The 15,784-nt window shown below is 36.4% G+C and overlaps 1 protein-coding gene across 1 annotated transcript in view; it reads left to right on the top strand.

The window, feature by feature from the left end:
- NFXL1 (nuclear transcription factor, X-box binding like 1) overlaps positions 1-15,784 on the top strand; it is a 50,039-nt gene extending 34,255 nt beyond the window's left edge. The window contains exons 20-23 of the mRNA XM_026846971.1: positions 3,114-3,218; positions 4,468-4,554; positions 7,958-8,011; positions 12,897-15,784. Coding sequence (XP_026702772.1) covers positions 3,114-3,218; positions 4,468-4,554; positions 7,958-8,011; positions 12,897-13,070 — 420 coding nt within the window. The 3' untranslated portion in view covers positions 13,071-15,784. The remainder of the gene's footprint in view (positions 1-3,113; positions 3,219-4,467; positions 4,555-7,957; positions 8,012-12,896) is intronic.

Genomic DNA, 15,784 nt, shown 5'->3' with positions numbered 1-15,784 from the left:
TTAATGTTGGCTTTGCACTGGAGGGAGTAAAAAAAAAAGTTACACTGCCAGCTTCATTCTTGTCCTGTGTCCCTGTGGCTGTAAATTATGTAGCTCTGTGCAGAGAACTAAATGTATAAATTTGAGTTTCAATATTGGATTAAACATATTTCTGTGCTATGCAAGGTGCTCTAATGGTATGTAATATAAGACTTTTATTGCAGTAGCATCTGGGGGTTGAGGTGAGGGCTAATGTCTTGAATTTGCAGCTCTGACATGTCAGTTATATGACTGTTTGTTTGGGCTTGGACACTATTAATGGAAATGTGCCTAACTAGTATGGAAGAGTAAGATTCAAGTAATAATTCCGGCCATGGATTGATCTGGCCAGCATGGGATAACCTGCAGGTGAGACTGGACTGTGTTATTGTGTATGATGCTCTTAGGAAGGGAGCCAGGAGAAGGGCCCTTATACTGTGCAGAGGTTGTTCCATAGCTAATAATTGGTTTTGCATGGTGTAGTTGGGAACTATTAATGTTGGGTTGATGGTTGAACTGGATGATCTCCAAGGTCTTTTCCAACCTAGACAATTCTGTGATTCTGATTCTAGCAAGCAGACTCAGTCATTGGGCTACAGCCAGAACTTGGAATCTGACCTCAGTAGGGTACAAGGCTTAAAGACAAGTTTCTCCCCTCACTTCAAAATGAGGCAAAATGCAAGATCAATTTGCTGATAATCAGTTGTGCCTGAACAAACCTACCTGAATTCCTTCGTAGATGAGATGACCATATTTTTTTCTGTCTTGATAAAGTGAATAGATTAGATCTGCTACATAAGGCTTCAGCAGAGCAATTGAGTCAATGTCACTTAGTGAATATCTAGTTCAGAGGAGGGTATTAACCTCATAACAAGGATGAAGGTGGGCTAAAGAAAACAACTGCTTGTATTTTACTATTTTCTTTAGAAAAAGACCAACACCCCCTGAAAAAATCCCAGAATGACAACAACAAAACTAAATGAAAAGTTGGAGCAGGAGATGTTAACAATAAGGAAATTTTACCAAGGACTGGACTGATGCCTGACCTTGCATTGTTTTCAGTAATGACATTGGCATCAAAAAACATTGGAATTTTCTGATTAAAATTTGTGGAGTGTTGTCAGCACATGACAATTGAGGAAATGCATCTGCAGAACACATGTATTTGGGGCATGTTATTAGGTACAAAAAAAAGCCCAGTAAGACCATGCATGTGAAGGCTATAATAATAAGCTCCCAGGAGACAGCAGAAATTTTTATTGTCACAGCATGATTAGCTGGAAAGAAATGCAAATGAGAACTGAAGATATATTCGGGAAGATATTCTATTAAGAATAAGGTGCAATTAAGGCATTGTGCAAAGTCCTTCCTGCTAAGATGTCGTTTGGAATATTACATGCAGTACTGGCTGCTGTATTCGAGAAACATAGATTTAAGGTGGTTGAAATTCAGTGAAGGGAATACTATGGGAATAAAGAGCCTTTCATGGAAGGACAGTAGAGAAATTTTTCAATACGAGGATAAAAACTATGGAGTTTAGACTGGCTAGAACAAGTACAGGAAAAAAAAAAAAAAGCTCTTTCTTGCAGTGAGATTCTGGAATGGCCTCCTTAGTGAAACAGTAGAAGGGGGGACTGTAAGACTTCATCCAGTCCTAGAGGCATCATGGGAGGTGCCTGCCTTTGAGGACTGGACTGTAGGATAGAACGTGGTGACTTAGAGGTTATTCTAGTCCTGTGTGAAATAATCTGAAACAGTGCCTAAAAAATGAGCCTAAACCGCAAAGTATGTAGCAGTGTAATAATAGTTTGTGACTGGCGTGGACATGAAAATACATACATGTGTGCCATGATTTTTAGTCAGAAAGCTTTGCATTCTGTTTAGGTATGTGTTTCTAGCTCAGATGTTGAGCCAGTTCCAATGGACTTCTGAGAATCCAAATTTACTGATCAACAAGAAGTGTACACACCTTATTTTGTGTAGCATTCCCATTCTTGTGGATGAAGTGGTGTAGTATGTATACATTTTCAATTTTTAATAAATGTGAAAAAATATAGCTTAAAATTGTATGTCTTGCAGCATTTTCCAAGTTGTGTTAATCTCTTGATGACAGTGAAGAGGTGAAATTTCATTTTTAATAAAGACCACTATCCAATGCTATTTAAAATTGTTTAGGGATTTAAAGCTACCTCTATAAATAAATTGATTAGATGTCTTATGTGAGATTCCACCTTCAGTTATTAACAGTATTGGGTTATGTAATGGAAAATGAAAAATCATTATTGTGAAGATTTCTTATGGGCATGTGTATATTTTTAGTCAAGTTCTTAACAGTAAGTGAAAAAAATTGGTTTCTTTCTTGTCATTTTTTAAATCTAATATAATGCTGGGAGCACTGCTACATTCTTAAGATGGCATATTTAAGTTAGAATCTCAGTTCTTAACACAGTAACTGAATGATAATATTTTCATTATAAATGTTAAAAGTTGCACTGACAGTAAATAAAGTCTCTATCTTGGAGATGTCAGAAATGAGATAATCTACCAAATGCAGAAACTTACGGTTTTGTGAAATAACTTCAGACATGATAAGAATATTGGTGACCTGTATTTGACTTTTGCATAGTTCAGAAGATTCTTACGTGCAAAATTTTCTTATGTGGTATTTTTTGCTTCTGACTCTTCCCTCTTTTTGTTGACTGATCTACAAGTTGCTACAGTATACTTAATTTCAGTTCTGAGGTTTTTTTACCTTGTCTACACATATTCCCCCAACATACAGCTAGCTAGGGTAATTGTTGCTTAAATTACTGTGGAGATGACTATGCTTGAAACATTGTAAGAAGAAATTGCTTTCTAATCAAGCTGTGCCAATAAAAGAGAAATCGTTCTATAGGAACTGAGATACAGTAAATAACAAGCAAACATTTGCCAAAAAAAAAAAAAGAATCATCTATTTCACAAGTGGAAAAACTGATAAGCTGAATGACTTTTCTGTTAGGCTGCTATGTCTGAAATAAAACCAGTTCATAGATTGTAATTTTCAGTCATTTGTTGGTGTGGGTGTTTTGTTTGTGTTTTTTTGCTCCTTACAGTTGCCCTGTGGTCACCGGTGTAAAGAGATTTGCCATTCAGGTAGCTGTCCTCAGAACTGCAGCCAGAAGGTTAAACTCCGATGTCTCTGTAAAAGACTGAAAAAGGTAAATTTCTAAGTTACAGTTCTGAGAACAATGCATTTTTTTTATATGTTCCTAGCCTTGTATGGATGGGTTGTCTCTGGTGCAGATTAGAATAGGTTCAGATACTCTAGTATAGCTATCACAATTAGCAACAGCTGAAGATCTGGGCTGCAATACCAAAAGATTCACTGGAGAATATAAAACCTTGTTAGTTCTAAATTATGTTAGTTCCTGTCTTATAATAGCTTTATCATTTTTGTAGCTCTGCTGGGAGAATAGTCAGATGATCTGGAGTAATTTGAGAAGAAAAAAATCTATTTTTCTGACGATACTGGGGAAGTTTATAATTACATAAGTTGGAACAAGCACAGGTGTTGTGAACCCCTAACTAATGTAATCAGTTATGATTCTATGCAAACATAAAAGCAAGACAGGCATCAGCATCCTTAGCTTCTAAATATGATAGGGGACAAAGTAAAGTAAGAAGTTTATTATAGCTATGTAATATTATGAGGGGAAGGCCAGAAGCGGATGCAGAGTCTTGGCATATTATAGCGAGTTAATGAAAAATTAATTATCTGGCTTAATTAAAAGGTGCTTAAATTATTTTTCTGGACCCAGTTAATTTTTGAGCCTTTTAAACGGGCTGCAGTTCCGCAGAGTTCTCAGCTTGTCCAAGAAACGTGTTGTGCAACCAGAGTCTTGCAGGTGGGGTGGGGTGTTCAGCTGGAGAAAGGATGACATGTACAGAACAAGTGCTTCAAATTGAACAGTCTGCTTACAAATAACCACTTTTTTTTTTTTTTTCTTCTGTATTAGGGGGAGGGGAGAAAGTATGAAAGTATGAGTGAGAATAATTGTTTTTTTCCCCCATGACCAAACCTTGCCCTTTAATCTCAGCCAGTTAAGAGAATGTGTATGAAGTTACAGAGACTCTGAATGCCAGCTCTTTTTGCCAGAGTTCAGAAGGTTATCTGACTTTGTCTTAGGCAAGCGAGTGAGAAGACAGGAGAAATTAAACTGGACTGTTTGATTTATTCTTGCTTTCAGTTTAGCTTATCAGATGAAAGGAAAAGAGAAAAGGACAAGTTAATACAGAATACAGGTTCAAATAACATTAATACAGGTTCAAATAACATTTGCTTTATTTTCTGCATAACCAATGTTTTATTAAATACACGGTTTATAATTATTTTCATAAAGAAATGGATTTATAACTAAAATTTTACATAGGGAAATGATTATAAATTACTCAAATTGTACTTAACAGGAAATACAGTGCAGTCAGATAAAAGAAGGCCAGGTTTCACTGGAATGCGATGCATTATGCAAGGAAATGAAACGGAAAGCATCCGAGGTAATGTATCCATTGTAGCTGTAATTTCTTCTCAGTGCTTCAAGAAAAGTAGGAAAAAATGAACACAGAATTATTTTTCAAGTCAATACCAGCAAAAAAATACAGTGTAAGTAGATACAGTGTAATAGCAGCTACTTTTTCAGACTTGCATTTGGCTTAGTGGGGAGAATTAGTGTTTGTAGACGGTGTTAATTAACACAGTGAAATACTATGTTAAAACAATATTCTGTTATTTTCCTTTTCTTTTAATTTGTTAGAACTGGTTCTTTCCTCTTCCACTGAGAACAAGTGGTGATCAGTGATGATATAAGATCATCACTGCTGATGATTAGTGCTCTAGGATTATGGCCAGGCCACTTCACAGGGCATTGTTAGATCTGCTCTTTCCAGTGAAAGTTTTGCAGCCATTGAATGCTCAACTTGTTCAGCATGAAGAGTCTAATCCTGTCATACTGTATTAGTTACTATGTACCAGAGGAATGGAGAATTTTCAGCAATTGCAGGATACTTTTTAGCCTGCTGTAAATGTGACTTCTCCCTATTTCTGCTGTTTTATGAAGAAATTGCTGCATGCTGTCACCTGGAGGGACAGCACATCAACCTTGCTTTTAGAAGCCTTTTATAAAAACATAAACAAAAAGAATTGGCACATAACTTGCTTGGGTTTTGTCAGGTTAAGTTTTGGATGTTACAAATGTACAACCGAAAAACTCGGTGGGTAAAGCTGACTTTTGTCAGCTTCTGCTCAGATTTTCAGGATTGTTTGGCAAGTTTTAACAAGTACTTCATAGACCAAATCCTGCAACTTTATGACCAGGTCAGATGCTAAGACTCTTGGGATATGCTTTTAGAAAATCTAAGCCGTAACAAGCAGTACCAGTAAGTATGTGAAGGTAAGTTCATAGGACATGGAGTGCACTAAAGCAAGGTGAATTCACAAGAGACTGTATGAACTGGGATGCAGCAGTATGTCTCAGTGTGGTGCAGTGGCAGCTGCTCTTCTACTTCAGCAGATACTGGTTGCTATTTCTTGCCTCTGACATTGTAATCCACAGGAAGGAGCGGTCCAATGCAATGAGCAAATAACTACAGGTTTCTGCTGGAAGCAATGCCAGAGCCATACTGCATGGCATAACCTAGCTATGTGTACCTTCCTTGCAGAAAAACATGAATTTATTTGGTTGGTTTTTTTATATGAAGTTATAAGGTTCTATTTAAATTCATACCAGGCACCTTTTTGTAGCCTGTGTTGACTTGTAAATGACATACTAGAATGATTTATCATATGCACTTCACAGAAGTAGTTTATTATGTCTATTAAAGTTTAATATATGGAGACCAGAAAAGGTCTGTTAAAAACTACACATTTACAAAGATGATTTAGTTTGCACAGCTGCAAAACAACCACTATTTACCAAAAACATAACTCTTAATAAAACTCTTCATGTATAGCACCTAGTGACTATGTCATTCAGAGGAGTTGAATGTGCCTTTTACTGTACCTTTTATTACAGTAGTTCTAGAAATGCTTTTCCAATACTGTGATTATAATGGTTAAGCTTACCTCCACCTATGTATATTACACTATGTATCTTATACAAATATGACCACACCAGTGTAAAAAGAAGCTCTTCTGTTCCTTTCTTTCCTGCATTTGTGTGTCACTTTATCTTTTGGAGCTGAAATTCTGCCGTTAGATGGCAGTGAAATACCAGGAGACTAGTTGTGCAGTTCTTCCCACACCAGACTTTCTGATTTTGGATGCACATGGCTGAAAAGGTCTTTTATACGCTTTTCTAAAGAGAGGGGCTGCCATTGACTCTAGATTAATGAAATTCTCAGTAATTCTTTTATTTGATATAGGATTTAGCAATTTAAAAAAATGTCTGAAAAGCTGTAAAGAGGGTTGTTCTGTTGACCCTGTCTCCAGTGCACCATTTGAGCTACAGTGTGCTAAAGCGTGGGCTGGTGTGCTTCCTCCTTACTCGTCAAGAGCTCTCGAATTGCGAATTGTTTGGAAAAAATACCACCTGCCTAAATCCTATTTAGTACGTTATTGTCACTGTTTTGTATGAAAATCATCCGGCTATTAGGATCAAGATTGTTTTTCAAGTTACTAGATTTTTACGTCTAACTTTTCTAAGGTAACAATTCGGTGGCCATAATGCTAAAGGTCCAAAAGATGTACACAAGAAGGGAGACACATGTACTTCCCCAGTATATTCTTCCTGTTACTACTGCTGTGGTGATCTCTGACTATGGGAATCTTAGAGCTTGAGCTGGTGTCTTTCTGTTTAATATTCTTTGTTGAATTTATCTCCTGTTAGCATTCCTAATTGTTTTTCAGACGACAAAAACTTTTGGCATCTATAAATGTTCTGTACCGCTGCATTTCTAGATTTAGCCAACTCCTCTGTGGGAGTAGAATACTTCCCTCTGTTATAAACCAGCCCCCTGGTAATTTCATTTTATGCCTTATATTATGAAAAATAATTATTGATATTTTATTCCTATTTGGCATTTTCACACTCTTCAGGATTTTGTGACCTGTTAGTCATCTGATGACTTGTAGTTATCCATCTCTTTAGATGGAAAAGTCACTCCATCTTGTTGTCTTTTGTATATGTACAGGCTTTACATTCTTTTGTTATTGCAGGATCAAAACAACGGAGGAGCTAAGATTCAAGTGCATCTTGTGTTTACGTATTGACATTTTTTTCTATACCATTCTTTTCGTAATTATTTCTAGCATTTAATTTGCTTTCTTGAACACTACCAAACACTTTTACAGAATTATCAGTTGTAACTCCCATTACTTCTTTTCATAGGACTTCTGATGGTGGAGCATTTTAAATTATGTTTGGTTTGTGTTACACCAAGAGCTTTAAAGCAGTTTGGTGTTATGTATTATCCAGTATATGTTATATTTAGTACAAATATAGAGGCTTCCTTTTGCTCCAGTAGTCAGGAAATATTTACTTGGAATGAAATATGTGTGTGTAAATTGCATACCTATATAAGAATTATCTGTATGTATAAAGTGTACTTAAGTGAGGATAAAGTTATTGAAAACTTAAAATAACTGTCTTCAGGAATTTTTCTGGTTGTTAGTGAACAAACTCTTCTTTCTAGGCTTCATACTTGTCAGTTGAGCTTGTCAAGTTAAGTCAGAAGTTCAGTTTATAACCTTGTAGCATGCATTATATGTTCCATGTTTTCCAAATGTGAAACGATGCAGCTTTTTTTGAGAATGTTTTGTCATCTCAAAAACTTAAGAGCTCACTTGATAGGGGTCTTGCTCACTTTTACCAAGAACCATTCTACAGGAGCAATTATATTCTACAAGAGAACAGGATTAGTTGCTGTTTACAACAGTTGCTTATCACTTTGTATGTCTGGACAGATAAAAGAGGCAGAAGCCAAAGCTGCTGTTGAAGAAGAAAAACGAAGACAACAGGTATCAACCTTTTTCCTTCCTCCCCACCTTGTTCTTGTTACTAAATCATTTAATTTACATGCAACTAAAGATGTATAGTTTGTAATGTGATATGCACAGTCATTCCTGTCAGCTGTTATCTTACCCTGAGATGTGTGCTGTGAATGATTTACAGTGGTTAAGAGCCCATGTTTTCCCAAACAATTTTAATAATTTTATGCAAAATTATAATTAATCACTTCAATCTTGCATTACTATAACTGTTTAGGGTTTATTTTTAAAGTACTAAGTACTCTTGATTTTAATTACTTTATAGTGCATAAACCACACAGAATTACTGAGTAGCTTCCATGGATTTACGTATTGGGTGAAGCTTCCCTCCTCCCTTCTGTCATGAAAGAATGAGGAAGCTAAATGAGTCTTTGTCCTTCAAAGTCTCTGAAGGGGAGAAAACGTGTATTTGCTGTAATTGCTGTTATTGGTGAGCGTATGTTGTCAGCACTGTAATCCAAGAAGCTTCTGTTCCAGCTGCCTGGAGACGCTAATACTAATCGTACTTCGGGCAATAACCGTAAACTGCGTTGGTGTGATGGCCAGCTCAGGTTTGTCGTCTGCGGGCTCCAGCCTTAGTGCAGTCCTGCCAGTCAGCTCATGCCTGTGCCCGAGCATTTGACACCAAGTCATAGTCTTAAGTCCAGTGTGTGCTCTCTGACTCTCCTCTTACTCAGTTATCAAAACAGTTATGTATGAGATTATACTTGTGTTTTCACCTGCATGTTGCACTCTTTATTGCAGAGCACTAGCTTGCTCCCTGCTTGAAAGGGAGTGCAGGAGGCTTACTCACAGACCCAATCCTCTTGTACCATTCTCCCAGTCTCATTAGGATTGGCAGTTTCTCTGTGGGTCAAAACTTCTGTTATGCATACTTTGATTAATTGCCTAGAGACTTTATTTATGAAAGTGTTAGATCTACCAACCAGTGCTCTAGCAAGGCCTGCTTTTGTTTTTCAAAGGGGAGTATGCCTACTTACCATGCAGGAAAAGCATGCAGTTCCATACCTCTTGTCCAGGGGACCAGGCACTGTTTTGTGATCATGTAGTATTTATTGTTACATTCATGCCTCACCTGTCTACAATGTCGATCACATATTCCGTCATACAACTCTCAGACAGTTCATCTAATCTTCTTGTTCTCTAAATTGACCTTGGAAATGTTAGTTCAAGTACTTAGGTCAGGAAGCATAGCTTGTGTACAGATGTCTAAAATGTTTTGTTAGGCAGAGGTAATCTGTAGCTGATGGTTCTGTAAGAGAAGCATTGGAGTGTACTAATGGACATTTACACATGTAAAGAACGTGCTTACAATTCTAGAGCTAGAAATTCAAATTTCCTGGTGTTTGTATTGCACCAATTGTGTTTTCACGCATTCCAGAAGGCATCCCAGTTACTAATGATTTCTGCCTCAAAATCACTTAACTTACAGTCCCTTTAGTAAAGTCTCAGTAATGAGACACCTCTGAAACTGTAGCAGATTCACTCCATCAGCACAGTGTGCAACCTTATTTTTGTCTTGATTTTTCAGCAGTGATTGTTTCTCTTTGCAGTCAAACCACTGTTGCTTTCTACTTGTACATTCACTCAAGTCTCACAGTTAGCAGTCTAGCACTGTGCAATATATGGCAAGTCATTTTGAGAAAAAAGTGCAATATATGGCAACTACTTCTGTGTATGGATTTTGTGACGGATGCAGCTTCAGAGGTAGAAGACTTCACTATATATAATAAAACCTATTAAAAGTTAATTGAGTGGCCAGTAATACAGCACAATAGCAAACAGTAGGACAACAGTAGTAAAAAAAATAGGACAACAGTAACTAATAAATAGGCTATAGAATTACACACAAGTACTGACTTCAGCTACTGCAGGCCTTTATCTAAAATTGATTCCCTTCTGATTTGATCTCATAATCTGCCATCTGGTGACGGAAATTGGAGGACATCACTATCATAGGTGTTGGGTCACATTAAGAGTATATATTCATTGAGTATGCTCCCTTTTGAGAGAAGTTTGCATCTTCCACCTTCCTGATCTCATTAGCACATTTTTATATAGACAGTTCACCTGTTAGTCACAGCTTCTTGAAACCTGTTTTGATTAATACTTCATTAAACCCTTTATGTACAAACTAATTAGTGTTTTGATAAGTCTGCACATTTATATTTGTATTTGCTGTATTTGGTAGCAGCTTCTGCTAATATCGGTTACAGATGGAATCCTTCTTAGTGGAAGGGAGGCTGCTTGGTTAGGCTTCTTGTTGTGGCCCTAGTAGCCAAAGATTTCCCTCTGTATCTAATCCAGAGGCACCCTGTGAGGCCAGGGTTCTCACAATTACTAGAGGTGGAAAAAAGATGAGTGCTTTGGTTATTTAATAATTCAGACCAAGCAAGTCTCTCAGTCCCACTCAACTGTAAAAGATTAGATTAAATTTTTGAGCTAATTGGTAATAGTCAAGAGTTTCAATACCGAAAGCTGAGGTCTCTCTCAAACCTGAATTCTAATGAGTAGGAAAGATTTTGTTTCCTTTTTTTTCTTAGAAATAATTTTTTTTTTTTTTAACAGCTCCTTAGAAGTTACAAAAGTCAAATGCTTCCCCCCCCAGTACAAGACCTGCAATTTCAGGATACACTTTGTGTCCTTATACTCACTGTTATTTATTCATTTAGCTACATTTCCCCATGAGGCTGCTACTCCTTCCAGTGCAAAAAGAATATAGAGAATAACATGAAGGAGCGAAATCTAGTACCTGAAAAATACTAGATATTATCTGACATCAAATTATTTTGAGTATACAGTTTAAATAAATGCATTTTATTTTACTTTTAATACATCTGTACACGAAGAAGTTAGGTTCTTAAATAAAAAGCTTAAGGTAGTTTGAAGACTGGGCACAACCATTACTTTATTATTCAGAGATCATTGAGGTGACACTTTGGGTACAATGACAGTTATATAAAATCTCTAGTAGCTTTTTAAAGGTAGTGATGGCTTCTGTCTTGTATTCTGTGCCCAAATCCTTTTTCAATCTGTGTTTTGTTTTTTATCATGTATTTATTTTTAGCTGGGTTTTTATAAAGATCACTAGGAAGGCAATTCAGTACCTGTTACATAATTGTTCAAGCCCTATATTTTAATTCAGATTACTGGAATTCATGGAGCACTCTGCTTTTAAAATTTACAGATCACAAGTATATAATAACTGTAGGAGCTCCCAGTTTTATGTAGTGTCTGTGTAAAATGAAATACTGCCATATTATCTATAAAAGCTTAAGAAATTTGCATTTGCCTCCAGATACTAGATTTCCAAAACCAGTTTCATTAAAATACTTTGCTTTTCTAAGGGAGGATTAACTAGTTAAAAGTAATCTTGTTTCAAATAGCACTGTGGAACTTTGTCAGAACTTTCCTCCCATATCATCAGAGAAGTGCCAACAATTTCTGCCTTTATTAGGTCCGAAGGAATAGACATCAAAATGGGTCCCTTTCTCCCTCTGGTATCTGGCACAAGAAGGGAAGTAAGATCTGCTTTGTGAAACTCTGACAATTATTTGCTGTCAGTAGAGGAAGACCAGACATCAGGCAATCTTGAGTTCTAAAGGAAAATTATATTTACTGGACTCCTTCTCTGCCCATTTCCCAAAACAGTCTTATTCTTCTTTCTTTAATGCACCTACCTTATTGTCTTAGTCCCTCTCTTCCTGGCAGCACTGCAATAGCAGTCATGTAGATTTATTTGCTGTCATGGCCAGGCTTTGTCTCTGTTCACTGTCCATGTTTCCTCTGCTTCAGCTCAGTCTTGTGCCTTTTGTCCGGCCTGTCCCGGCTTGCTGCATTCTGCTGCTCCCATCTCTCTCTTCGTTCAGTTCATGTGGTCTCTCTGCTTCCTAGCTCCTTGTCCCATGCTTTCTCCTGTAGCTGACAACTCTACCCAAAAATCCAGATTATCGTCAGACCTTTTCTGGTTTTAGCCTGTCTCAGCTCTCCCTTAGAGCATGTTTTCTGATTTTCCTAGCAATTAGGTGGCTCCTCATTAGATTCTCATGCCAGTCTTACACTTTTTGTTCCAGGCTGTCTGATTCTAGTTTTATTTCAGCTTTGTACCCTAAAATGAATTTTGTCTGTATTCTCTTGATACGCTTTTAAAAGGATGTAGAGGGGGATGAGGAACAGGGATCAGAGGATCCTACTGTTCATTCTAGGCATCACCCTGAAACTGCAGTTCTGGGTGAAAGCTTGGCGTTCTTATTTTTTCCAGTCACTTTGATTCATTTCTGGGCCCAAGGGCATGTGCTTTCTTTTAAAGCATGCTATGTACCTACTACAGTCATGAGTGACTAAGTGTTAAGTTATAATATTTAACAAATGGAATCTTTTTGTGCATATCTAAGATTATAGCTATTAATCTAAAATTTAGCTGAACATGCAAAATATAAAGAATTGAAGAACAGATAGAAATTTTTATTAATTTATTTTTAGCAGAGAGCACATCTTTGGGGGGGGGAGGCCTTTGAAGATTGTTTAATAGTAGAAATAATGTATTTTTAACATATACATGGAAATAACAATCTCATTTTGGCTTAACATATTCAGCCAGAGTTAAAAATCTAATGTAAAACTTCAGTTGGTTGCATTTTTGGCATTGTTTTTATAGGAAACTAAACAATGGTTTAATACTTGGAAGTGAAGTGGGATATAGTACTACCATCTCATCTGTAAGAGATATGTAACTTCCATTGGATTCCAGTTATTTTTATAAAAGTGGTTTCTGGGAATGTTATTTAAAATCTGAGCATTTCCTTGTTTTTAATTCTCACACAAATGTCAGCTACTTCTGGTTTTCTTCATCTAGGCTGAATTGGAAGCTTTTGAAAACAGATTAAAAGGACGAAGAAAGAATAAGAGAAGAAAGGATGAAGTAGAAGTTGAACAGTCATCGTGGCAAAAATACAAGAACCTCATTATGCTGCCAATGTTTGGAGTTGCTGTTGTGATGGTTGCATGGCTCATGGTCTATAATGACTGACACAGCTCAATATTTAAATATACCTCAGGTGGGCTTTAGGTAGCTATTATTCCTAGAATGTTAGTCCATGTGTAACAGAACTTAATATGCATCGGTTATGTACACTATTTGCCAAGAAAAGTGCAGAGAAGGGAAGAAATGTCTCCTTTTGTGTTACTATATTCAGAGCACAAAACTGCGTTCAGACACCAAAAGTAGTAGATCTTAGTCTACACTGAAGTGCTGATACAATTAGTTTGACTGAGGCCTGTTAACATCTCTTCTATTAAATATTGTGTTACTTGTCTCCATTTCATAATAGCTTAGTATAAAATGTTTCATTGAATATTTTTCCTGTGAAAACAATTTAGTGGTTTATTGAAGATTAGTATTCTTATGCTAGTCTTTATGTTGTATCACACAATAATTTCTGTGCTTCATGTCAGTTTTAATTATAAAAACTAATGGGGAACTCCAGATCACGTAGGCTTGAATATTCTGGGGCTTCATATCAACATTGTTGAGAGAAAGAAAGTGTGAACTGTCTTTCAAGTCAACTGTATCACAAACAATAAAATGGGCCCCCTTACAGACTGGGGGGTTTGTTTTGTGGTGGTTGTTTCCTCAAAATCAAACCAACTGAAGACTTCATTTAGTGCAAAGATGCATATGCTGAACACAGATGTGAAGTAGTTTCAGGGTACAAGGATGTGTTCTCATTTCTGTCCCCATCGCCAACAGCAGAAAAGCAGTTTGAAATTCAACTTGAGCATCACTTGACTATTTCTGTAGAGGAATGTCACGTTTGAATATTTGCATATGTGCAAAACCATAACTGAATAGTGTAACAATACAATTATATGTTTATGAAGCCATCTGGACAGTGCTTTCTAATGTAAAAACTATCAAGCTAATCTTTTAAATATTTAAATATTTTTCTTACTGACAGTCAGAATACCTTGCTTTTGGGATATCGTTGGTTTGTAGAACTGAAAGATTTACACAGCTTCAGGATTATTAGAGAAGCTACGCTGTCTCAGCTGAGGGACTGCAAGTTAAATTCAGGAGCCCGGGAAATCAGAAAACTGAATTTTTAAATCTACTGGAAATTTTATGCTGATCCTTGAGCGTTGTGGGTGACTGAAAAGTGCTTACAAGATCCTGTAAAAGATGAGGTTCAAAGCCAAAGGGCATTAGGTTGCCCTTGTAATTCAGGCATATAATTTGGTAACAAATCCTGCAAAAGCAGTGGGACCATTTCTGTGGATTAGTAGAGAAGACTGTGGTTTAGTTGAAAGCTCTTTTGGTTGATTTTGGCCCACTTGTAAAGGGACCCAGTATTTATTTGACCTGATAGCCAATTGTAATTATGGTTCAGCAGCAGAAAAAAATAGAAAAGCTGCAAAAAGCAATAATTTTTAGATTGCATAGATTGACAAAGTAAGGAGAAAATCACATTTCAATTTTTTCACCTAAGTTTGGGGAAAAGAGAGGTAAGCAAAACTTGGCAATATTTATCATGAAATGTTGCTATTTGATACTATTTTATGTTTTTTTTAAAAAATTGATTTCTAGAAATGCATACTACTTCTGTCATGATGTGTAAGGCCATTAGTATGTGAAGTTGTAGATTAATTGAACTTACACTAGGCAGTCATAGTTGTATCTCTGTTGAATTCTCTTATTTTCTAGTTTAAGGAATAAAGTGTTTTCCATAGTGTTAATTTAATTCTTTTCTATAATGTTAATGCCTGGAAGATAATTCCATATATAAGTGGTGGTTTTTAACCAAGTGAGGTGATGCTATTATGTGACTGCTTATGCCAGTAACTCTTCGGGTACAGAGAAAAAGAGGGATTTTTGTTCAGCTGAAGTAAAACATGTTGTATTGTCCAGCAATACAAAAAGATACCTTTATAGCTGAAATATGCAGATCAACATGAATGAGACCATTGTGGAAACAGCTTTATCTTACAGGACTATAACTAATGTTTCTATTTACGGCTAGCTTTTTCTTTAAAACAAGTACAATGGAAAGTTTATCCTTGCCTCTACAGCAAAGAGAAGAAACCTCTCTCTACAGAGCTATAAAAATTAACTGCACCTTAGTTACATGTTTAAAGTAGTTCTTAGTGTTCTTTTCTGCGCATTTTGCTGTATTTGTATAAAATACTGGAGAGGAAAAGACTTGTTTCTCATTGATCATCTTCATTATAAGAAAGCACTAATCTTCAAAACTTGATTCCATTCATACAAATGTATGTATGAGTAGGCATGTTCCCTTTCTTAAAGGATTTGTATCTCCTGAACCTTGCATATGTGAGACACACCTATTTTTAAAATTTAATTCAAAATAGTTCTGTGTATCTTATCCAGCTATCTGAGTCACTTGCACTCTCTTGGTCTGCCTGCTGAACCAGATACTTGTTTCTTGGCATAAAAGAAGTGTGGGGGTTCAAGCAATCTGCAGTTCAATAAATCACTGGTTTCTATCTGGTTTTAAAAGTTATTTTTACAGGGGGGTTTTGTACCCTTTTTTTGGCTACATGTTGCAAGCATGACAACCTTTGAAGTAAAAGGTACAGATAAAATCCTTTGTTACTCATTACAAATGAAAGATGGTAATTTTAGAGAGGAAATGCTGAACTGAAGGTAGGGTTTTTTTTCAGAAACTGAAATGTAATGTACTGTTACATAATACAATGAGCAGATATTTTTCATGTTAATAGTTTAGG

This window comes from Athene cunicularia (genome assembly GCF_003259725.1).
Source record: "Athene cunicularia isolate RWA chromosome 4 unlocalized genomic scaffold, athCun1 chr4_part1, whole genome shotgun sequence".
Classification (NCBI taxonomy): Eukaryota; Metazoa; Chordata; class Aves; order Strigiformes; family Strigidae; genus Athene; species Athene cunicularia.
This window is presented reverse-complemented; position numbering and strand designations above follow the sequence as displayed.